The 10,592-nt window shown below is 34.4% G+C and overlaps 1 protein-coding gene across 2 annotated transcripts; it reads right to left on the bottom strand.

Annotated features, from left to right (window-relative positions):
• Positions 1 to 29: 29 nt before the first annotated feature.
• On the bottom strand, positions 30 to 10,546 carry LOC110372695 (acyl-CoA-binding protein homolog). 2 transcript variants are annotated; one of them, XM_021329626.3, is made up of 4 exons: positions 10,407 to 10,546; positions 9,841 to 9,888; positions 5,761 to 5,878; positions 30 to 712 (listed from the first exon to the last, which is right to left on the bottom strand). In XM_021329626.3, the coding sequence occupies exons 2-4, from the start codon at positions 9,853 to 9,855 to the stop codon at positions 573 to 575; spliced, it is 273 nt and encodes a 90-aa protein (XP_021185301.1). In that variant the 5' UTR covers positions 9,856 to 9,888; positions 10,407 to 10,546; the 3' UTR covers positions 30 to 572. The 2 variants fall into 2 exon arrangements, with proteins under 2 accessions (XP_021185301.1, XP_021185300.1); XM_021329625.3 differs by lacking the exon at positions 10,407 to 10,546 and adding an exon at positions 10,183 to 10,318.
• Positions 10,547 to 10,592: the final 46 nt, after the last annotated feature.

Raw genomic sequence — 10,592 nt, 5'->3', positions numbered from 1 at the left:
AATCCTTAAAATATAAATAAAAAAACAAATGTTTATAACCAACGGATATATTTCATGTATAAAAAAATCTTTTTCAACAAAAATACAAGACTTGTAACAGCACCGCATACCAAAAAGTACGGAAGAATGTAATAATTGAACAGGGTATGTCCTTATTATCCTTACATTATGTGATGTTATGCCTAAATACTAGCTAGTTGTGCCTAAACCGAAGAAATAAATAAATGATTTATGAGACGGACGGCCCTACGCGATTGTATAAGGAATACTCTGTATATATTGTGCTGTATTTAAACTTCATTTTTGACAACGATATTGTACTGCAGTTTCAAGAAACCTGTCCGAATCAATCAGATGGCAATAACATAATTAAATGCAAACATTTTATTCGTAAGAGTGTGAGCTGTAATATACAAATACCGCGTCTTCAAAATTATCTATCCGTTTTGCCAAACCAGTTAACGAACCAGTCGTGATAATTTTCCATGATTTAATACAAAAAATAATATGGTAAAGTTGTTTGTTTTTACAGTGGTTTTTTTAAATTATATTATATGCTAATTGTCAGTCGTTTACTGGAGGCCGATGGAGGCGATGAGTTTCTCCACCTTGGCGATGTAGGCCTTCTGTGCGTCTTCCTTGGAGACTCCGCGCTGCTTGCTCCATGCCTCGAACTTGGCTTTGCCTTTCAGGTCGAGGAAGCCGGGGGCCTCTGTAATGATGGAAACGGATTTTGTTAATGATGGTTCAATGTTTTATCGCAACGTTATGCGTATGAAGGCTCAAGGAGTCTAATCTGGAGGTAGCATGAAATTGTCGAAAGCCGTACACAAAAAACCTCTTAGATGTAAAACCATTTCTTTTCGCTCAAAATATAGGTCCTTTGGGAAATTCTCTTCTTAAAAATGCAATAGAATTTTGAGCGAAAATGCATTTGCGAGGTTTACACTCTAAGAAGACAATTATGCAAAAGGGTTTTTAACCAAGATCTGCAGTTTAGATATTTGAAAGGTTCATTTGAGAATATTTTCGTTTAAAGAAGCATTTTTAAATTAAAAGTAACCATCCTTGATTGCAAGATACAAGATCCTATCTGAATACTAATCTCACAGAATAATGTTAAGAATAGTATTTAATAAATATCATCAAGTCTTTATCTTTGCAGAGAACAATAGCCCATTATTATCTCAAAAAAACATGGCCGGACTTTATATGTATACGATTATGAATTGTAAGCTGAAGGATTTGAATCCTTATCTAGCCGTATTTAGAACATACAATCTATTGTTTTATTTGAAACAATTGGGATGGGCTATTGTGGGAAGCACTTATATTTAATCAATTCAACCTAAATAGCGAAGTATTTCTTTAGACGACAGATGACTGAGGAGAACTTTGGCTACCAGACCTTGAAATCAGCAACCCTCATTGACCAAGATTTCTTTGCATCTATGGGAAAATGAATACCCCACTATTTTGCCGTCAAAACTATTATGTTTCTTTTTTTCAGTAATAAATTTGTCGTCGTAATTAATACTTGGAGATTGAACTATCCAACCAATTTAAAATTGCGTCAGATTGTTAGGATGTATCCTTGTTACTCTTTCACACTAACATTATTAGATGGATACTTGGTTGATCTCCACATCTCTCATTCCTGGCAGTCGGGTAAAACGCAAATAGTAATGATGAAATAATTGTGTGTAATTCGTAAGCTTATCACGGATTGGGCTATTTAAATCTAATTACCTACGTTTAATAGTGATTCATATCTAGACTTAAATGATAGTGTGGAACGATTAGCTACTTAATGAATGATTGATTTCTCACCATTGAAAAACAACAAATACGTGCTACAATTCAGTAGAAAACTAATTGTTATTTAGTAATGCCTATGTGGTTATTTAGTATCCTTGGCAGTCGTTACGGGTAGTCAGAAGCCAGTAAGTCTGACACCAGTCTAACCAAGGGGTCAGATAGGGCAATCCCTGCTTGTAAAGCACTGGTACTCAGCTGAATCCAGTTAGACTGCAAGCCGACCCCAACATGGTTGGGAAAAAGGCTCGGAGGATGATGAAAGTAATAATGTATTATGCATTTAATCAAAGTTAATAAATACACTACTATTTCTAAGGACTTTACCGATTTCCAAAGTACTACAAAGTGGTACATCGTGGTTCTAACGGATTGAAGGATCTATGGGTATTTTTCCAGCATTGCCGTATTTTTCCCGGGTCGAATTGATAACCTCCTTTTATTGAAGCCGGTTTTTTAAATCGTTACTTATGACTGGCCGCTATAATGGCTAGTTTACATAACCGTTTCTTTCTTGGAACATATACAGACAACGGGTTTTTTTTCTGCGTACTCCGTTTGGTTGTAAATGGCCTTATTGAGTTACATTTACTACCTATAAAGAATGATCAAACTAGTTGTAATGTTAAGTGTAAATTAGGTGATGCCGCTGTTTTTATTCGTCATGAGGAAACTTCTTTGATCACCAAGAAAGTTCCCCAGGATTCAATCCTTAGCAGCGGTGAGTGAGTGTCAGACTCTTACTGACTAAAAACCGTCGTGTTCCGTCGTAGGCCTTTTATGTACCAGGGCCGCGGTATCTCTTTCGAACAACCCGCAGCCCCGGAATCTTCGTGGTCTCAGGTGCACAAAATGCATATTATATTGCAAAATCCTCGTCATAAATCAATTGATAGGTCTATTCTAGGTGATCTATTTAAAGTTTATGTAAGGTATGTCAAATGCGTATCGCAAAATATTTTCTACCAAAGATATCATTACAATGAAAATTATCATGTTGAATTCATGTCTTTTTATTTAGAATACAGCTATTTTCATGACTTCCACTCCAACTTCTAGAGGACATTAAGTTCTACAGGACAGTAAGTCCTGTTTTACATAAGCAACAACTTTGATTACCATACAATAAAATTATTCTTTCGCATGTATGTTTCGCAATGTTTGTTACGTAGATAATTATTATTTGCATAATACATAGGTATGACAATGGGTCAGATACGGGACCGTGGTCATTGAGGTCTTGGCAAGGACATTGGGATAAATCTTTATCTACACTGATTTTGTAACTGGTTCTTGAAGAAATTATTTGTGAATGACTATGTTTTTTTTTAAGATTCTAACGACTCCTATTGCAAAATTTTCCCTAAATCTACATAGTGGCTCAGTGCTATAAGTGTACTTAAATGAGTTTGTGTATCAAACATTTTTAAATGTTTTTATTGGCTTATGTTTAACTGATCACCAGATATAGTAACAAACAGCAGACAAAAATAGTAAATGATCACCAAAATGAAACTCGCATTTTAATGTAAAACTATCACCAAAGTTTTAACACTTTGCTATCCTATTTAAGTGAAATTACTCCAAAATAAATCATGCGTAAGCCAAAAATAGTAAATGATCACCAAAATTAAACCACCATTTTAAAGTAAGATTATAACCAAAGTTTTTAAATTCTGCTATCCTATTTAAGCAAAATGAATCCAAAAAAATCATTGTTATCCCAAAAGTAGTAAATGATCACCAAAAGTAGTAAATGATCATCAAAAAAGTTTTTACATCTTGCTATCCTGTTTAAGTAAACTGACTCCAAAAAAATAAGTTATGGGGACCCTTTTCCTGCACTAGCGTGGAAAATTGTCTATTGCATGCCTCTAAACAGTGCGATAAGAGTGTATTGAGAAACACATTCTTCTTCTTCTTTCTCCTGCCCTGTTCCCAATTTTACTTGGCGTCGGCGCAATATATCATTTTCTTCCATTTTCCCCTGTCACTCGTCATACTGACACTCACGCATGCATTGCAAGCCGGACACATAACTTAATATGGCATCATAATACTTTATTTGGTAATAAGCCTACATTTTATGGAAATCACAGTGACTTATTTAGGCAAAAATAATACATTAATTTGGTCGTCAAGAGTTGGTGATCATTTACTAAATTTGGTGGTCGAATACAATTTAAAGTGAAGTCGTGACTAAAATAGCTGGTACTATTACATTTTTAGACTTTATTTTTCTGGTGTTCAGTAGATATTTCTGGTTGCAAAACTTAGGGTATCAAAGCATTTTATGGTGGTCATTATATTTGTTCCCGTTTTTATTTGGTAACAAAGTAGAAATGGCAGTAAAACGCTAGAGTTATCATGCATCCATCTAGAAAATTAGCATTACTGAACAAAAATTCCGTATACATGAACGTAGTTTTTTCCGATCACGAAATACTCGCATTAGTCACACGACCAGCGTAATTACTAAGTGTAGGTATGCTTTGAAAGTAACATGCTGACGGTAATTGCTATCTAGATAAGGTTGCTGACTGATAAATGGCACGCGCAATGTGGACCAAAGTCCGGCACTTTTTGGTACCTATCTGGTACCTACATTGCATTGTGCATTAGAGAAACAGAAAGCACGCGAATGTCGGTGCTGCGCCTGATCTCTCTCCTGTCGTGTCGCATTTTTGTCTCATTAGGCTATGAGACTGAAGGAATAGAGAGAGCACCTGTGTCTGTGCACTAAAATAATATGTCCTGGGCAGTAGGTTGAACTTCGTCTATGGGAACAACCGCCGTGGCTGACAATCGGCTAGGAGGACATGAGGACTTTATGATGTTCATAGCCGCTGCATTTGAGCATCATGCACGGAATCATTTTACAGTGGCTTGCAAATTTCGACCGATCGACCTGGTCATTGGGCCTACAGTTTTAACTGCATCTTCATGAGAACTTTTCGTCGAGAGCTATGCCTGTCATAAGTTGACTTTAGTGTTTGACTTGGTTGTATGATCTTTTGTATACACTAGATACTCAGACATTAGATAAGTACACTATGTTACTAACTTCGGTTCGGAGAAGAGAAGTTACTTAACAAGAACTGTACGTTACTTCAAAGTCTGTGCAACCGTTTTGACCATGAAAGCTTATAAACGGCAAACACCTTCGAAAGTGTAAATGAGTTACACACACAGGTACATAACATTCTTGGAGCAAAACAAATAGGTAGGTCTAGAAGAAAATTCTAATTGTTTTCATTAATGTTACAAGCAACACTCGGGCATGACAAATAGCCTACATGTGAAACGACACGTAGCCCGTGCTTCGATGTTCAAGAGCCGAGAAATACTCAAAAACGAACGTCAAATACTCAGAACTTATGAAGTATTTATTCAATGAATGACGAAGAAAAATTGGCGTCAAATCTTACTCAAAACGTGAGACGTAAGTATTTATTTAAAGATTGACGAAGAGTTAAACTTGACGATGTTTGAGGATTAACGCGTTGACGTCAGATTTCTGCGAATTAAATTGTTATTAGATAAATCGGATGAGTATCCTTATCCTACTTTGTTTACATACGTCATGTGAGTTAGAAGAACTTGATGTCTCAATCATAATAAACTAGCTACCGCCCGTTGCTATTCTGATAAATTCATCAAAATAAATCCATTGGTTTTAGCGTGAAGGACTAACACGATACATACATTCATTCATACATTTGGAGATGCAATGAGTACCTATACGCCGTTTTGATGTAAAGCAACGCAACCCAACCAAAGGAAAGGTATAATAAACTAACTGAAAAGACTTTCGACTAGCACGAGCAACCTACCTATCATAAGGATACTGGCAATAACATGACATCTAACGTCATCAGTACGTCAGCTACAGAAGAAGAACAAAGTTCAAACTGACATGACAGTGACGTCACAAGGAGTACTTACTTGAGGGGTCAGAGTCTCCGACGGTAGCCTGCTTGAACAAGGCGTACAGCTCAAGGAGGTCCGCATCGCTGGGGAGTGACTTCAGCTTCTTGACGTTAGCGGCGGCGGTGTCGAATTGCTGCAAATAAAGTTATTTTATTAATATTGAGCAGTTTCTAGAAGTTTCGCCTTCGTCCCTAGGAAAGTACGTCGTGACACGGATAGGGATGAAAAGAGTGTCTCATTTAAAGGGCTGGTAATCTTCTGGAATGTTCCTGAAACTGATGTAAATGAATATAGGCCTAGCAGGCGGAAATATGGAAGTTGTGGAATAAATAAAGCTAAAATTTAGGTCTAGCTACTGCTTTTCAATTTCAGTACAAGGCTTTCCACACAGTGAATGAAATGAAATTAAGTATAACAAGTTACGAAATCTCTGTAAGCGCGAGTATTATTCTGTATAGCAGTCTCTTTCCCTTCTCTGTAGGATTACCACAAGTAGTGGTACGTTTACATTATTGACTATTCAACCACAGCAAAACAGCAAAAATTTGTTCAAAATTCAACGAAAACTACAAAATGGTAGGTGAGTCAGTAAAAATAGGAAATTTCCATATCGCCGGTTAAAAGCCGTCTGAAGGCCATTTTTTATGGAAACTTAATGTAATGACGCTGTTTAAAGTCTAAAGTCTTTATGCATTCATTTGTGGATACACAGTGTACTTTGGACAGTGAATTCATATTAAAATTAATTTTATAGAATTTTGGAATTCAATCAATAACTGGTCTAGGCTATGACTGGCCAAACATATTAGGTATAGTGATATGAGAAAGGTTCAATAAACTTAATATTATTTGTTATAGTTGTTATACAATCCTTTGCATTTCCGAAGTAAGCCATTGGACATTTGCTTTTTTTTAACTATGGTGAAGTCAATAGTTCAGACAAACAAAACTTCTTGGCAAGATCTTTACGAAAAAATGCGCAAGGGGTCAAATCACTTACTTCAGAAATGCAAAGTTAATTGGCGCGACCTTTGTTGATAAAAAATAATTTACCTACACTATTTTAAAAGGGTTGTTCAAATCAAATGACTAATTCGTATTATTTTGTTTGTATTCCTACAAGTATATGTAAATTCGGCTGCCAAGTCATTAGTTTGCTGGTCTTTGTCAACACAATAAAAGGTGAATAAACTCAATAATGAATAATTGATATGTTTAGTTTAATGTAATGCCAATGTCTACGCGCCTGTATCGACAAAACTGTGGTCAATAAGCTGGGTCTTTGAAAAGACTATGAATAAAAACAAATATAACATCACGTTTAATAAGTTAAACAGACGTTTAACACATGTCAAATATCTGTGACTTTTTATAACTACAATAAATTATTTCTTCTTCTTCTTATTTCTGTTTATGACTCTTTCGTTTGTATCGAAGATTTTGCCAATAAATTAATTAATTTTTGCTTATCTTCTTCTCAGAATATTTTGACTCGACTATCTCTGAAATCGATTGAGTGGCCAGTATCACAAATATATAGGCAATTTCATCTCGCAATACTTGCTACATATAAGAATATGTACCGATGATATTAGAAAATGAAAGAGTATCAAATCACTAGATTATACTACTTGTGGTGGTCCGAGAACCGCGCTGACCGCGTCAGTAACCGCGCAATGTAAGTGAGCACCCAACCATGCAATGTGGATTAATTTCTGGCGCTACCTATACTTAAATGGCGGTTCAAGATAAAATAAATATACACAATACGTAAATAAATATACATATACGTAGTGGACTCTTGGTAAGTACACCCTTTGCTAATCCGTCTTTAATACGAAAGCTATCAGATCCTCTAAAAAAATAAGGCTCCCAATAGTTCGTTCAATTTTTAAGAGACATGGTCGAGTCGAGTAATTAAAAAAGCATTTTTAACCTCTTCAAATTAGGACCTGTTTGGCTATAACATCGGAAAGGTCACTTTTAGTTCGCGATAAAAAATCACCTCAAATTGGGCAAAATCGAAGTGGCAATTAAAGAAAGACTTAACTTAAAGAATAACTTAATTATTACGTTTTATTTTCCTGATTTGACACAGGCAACCAAGAAAATAAAAATAAAAAGAGAACATCATTAAATTGAAGGCTACTCCAAGGAGGTGACAATTATCATCAATAAATAATCTTTACTGGCAACCCTGGTGTAACCATTGCCTGCTTATTATTAAAGTCAAGTTCCACAGGTCAATGTGAATGACTTGATAGTTTGTAAATTAGCACAATACTGCCAATGTGTTGTTTGTAAATAAATACCCGAGACATTACTGTGAATTGTCACTATATTAAATTGTTCAAAATAGTAAAGTTACTGTTGTAAGTGATCAATAGAGAAATATTAATTTTACCTATAAACATCCGAATTAAAAACCTCCTTTTTGAGAAGTCAGTTTGAAAGAAATGTTTATTTAAGAACAATAGATGGGAAATCATTTTTTTGTGTGTGTGTTTTTAAGTAAAAACCCCTTTGTTGGACCAGTCACACTGTCACTGGACTTCCAATTATGCCCCAACCATGAATAGGTACCTAATATGGGATATTTTAAAGTCCAATTGTATCAAAAAAAAAATAAAAGATTCTGACTAGAATGTAGCAGTACATTAAAGAAATTCAAAGTCATGTATGTGAAAATGAATTAATTAAAATATATGGACTGCACCTGCCTGCATGCTATATTTAAATCATGAAAGATAATATAAATTACACAGAAAATATGCAAGAGAGGTCACTGATACAGAATAGTTGATTATTATGTAAATAGCTAGTAGATATTCAGATAGGTATTAACATTAACAATATTTATGAAAAGATAAAACTATATTAAGATATGCAACTTTTACAGCGATATAAAGATACCAAACTATTTCTATTCTTTTTTAAATAATAGGCACTGATTGAGGTTTTTATTATACTTAACTCTATTTATAAATTGAGGTGGTCATCCATGAAGGTTATACAAAACGTTTTAATGTCAAAGCTAGGTCATTAGTACATAAGGCAATAAACTGTATTTAGTTTTACTTTAGGCAAGGTCATTAATTTAAAAAATTATTTAGTTAGTTTTATGTCATAAATATTCTGTTCGTAAGCAGAATGGATTGTTGTTTGATGAACCGGGAAATAAGTTGAAGTTTGATACAGGCTTGACATAGTTAAGAGTGTTAACATGTATATGAATGTGGGTTGAGCATAATTATAGGTTATTTCTGTGGATGAAATGAATATTTCATTTTTAGATAATAACCACCTTATTACAAAACATGGTCTTATAAAGCACTGGCTTTAGTTCTCGGTTTGGACCACTCACTTTGTTTGGGTTGATGGTTTAAGTCTTGTACTTAAGTTGATACTTTTATAATAAGGTGGAAATAGTCTTAATCAAGCCTGAATATTTAAGTCCAGGTTCTTATACAAAATAAAAATTTTGTTTAGTTTATTATTTGTGGATGGTAGGTTTTCAACTATCGAACCAATCAGTTCCAGTCAGACCATCAAATGAAAACCAAGACAGTTGCCGTCCATTAGCAAAACTAATGATTTATCAATTGGAGGCAATGGTCATAAAGAACACAACAACAGGCACCGTTTTAATTTCAATTGCATTTAGCAATTAATAAAAATTCACTTTTGCATATTAAACCTGTATGGTTTCTAACCAATAGGATACTGATAAGAAAATGTAAAAAGCAGAATGATATGTAATTTTAGACAGATTATTAAAAATGGAGGTATTTGCAGAAATAATCTGAGTCCCACATATTAGATAATGCCTGCAATTATTTTTATTATAGCATGATAAAACGGGTGCATTAAATGCGATTTTTATCAAACTTACTGCAATACATGCTAAACTACATAATATCTTTGTCTGACCTAGTTGAAATTAGTCCTTTAGTTTTTGGAAAGGTCAAATTAATAAATGCTTACAAATACATAGTATGTTTCATAAAAAAAACTACCAAATAGTTGTAATTTGTGACTAGATATAGGTAGATGACTAAGTTAACTAAGAAAAATAAAGAAAGCAGGTATACTCACTTCTTGGAGAGACATGGTGATTGTGGATAGCAGAAACAGCTAATTAACCTAAAAACACAGAAATAATAATGTTTAACATCACATTGCAAATAAGTAAGTACCTACTTTACTATTGGAAGTACAAACAATGTCATAGTTATAATATTTGATAGCCTAGCCGCCTAGCCGGCTATATTATTCTGACACTTAACCTCTCAAAACTTCAATTCGAAAATCGAATACAATTCACGTTCCAAATTCAATTTGATACAACAAAAACAAAAGACGTGTCAAATGATCAATGAGTAAGCGTAACTTTTAGATATTTGCTATTGTAACCAAAAATACACGTCACTAACTTACAGTTAAACAGAAACGTGTGCTCGGCACGAAAACTCGTTAGGAACTGGTCGCGCTAACTTCTTCACAGAGGCGAGGAAACAACTCAAACAAGCACGAAATTAATAAATCCGTGGTGACGAATCGGCTATCATTCGTACACGTAATGGGAACGTTATCCTTATCGTAAAAATGTAGGTACCCGGTATCATAGATCAGAAATATAATTCTTAAGTGCTTTATTTTACCTGTAACTTCTAAAAAAGTGTTGTTCAGAAATTATTGTAGTTGATGTCGAGACCAACGATTATATTAGTAGCAAACGGAACTTTTTTCACGCGAATTTAAAGATTATTGTAAATTGAAATCGTCTGAGAAAAATAGAAAACAGGTGTAAAGTTCAATGGCAATTTGACATGACATTGACATATTTG

This window comes from Helicoverpa armigera, chromosome 9, assembly GCF_030705265.1.
Source record: "Helicoverpa armigera isolate CAAS_96S chromosome 9, ASM3070526v1, whole genome shotgun sequence".
Taxonomy (NCBI): Eukaryota; Metazoa; Arthropoda; class Insecta; order Lepidoptera; family Noctuidae; genus Helicoverpa; species Helicoverpa armigera.
This window is presented reverse-complemented; position numbering and strand designations above follow the sequence as displayed.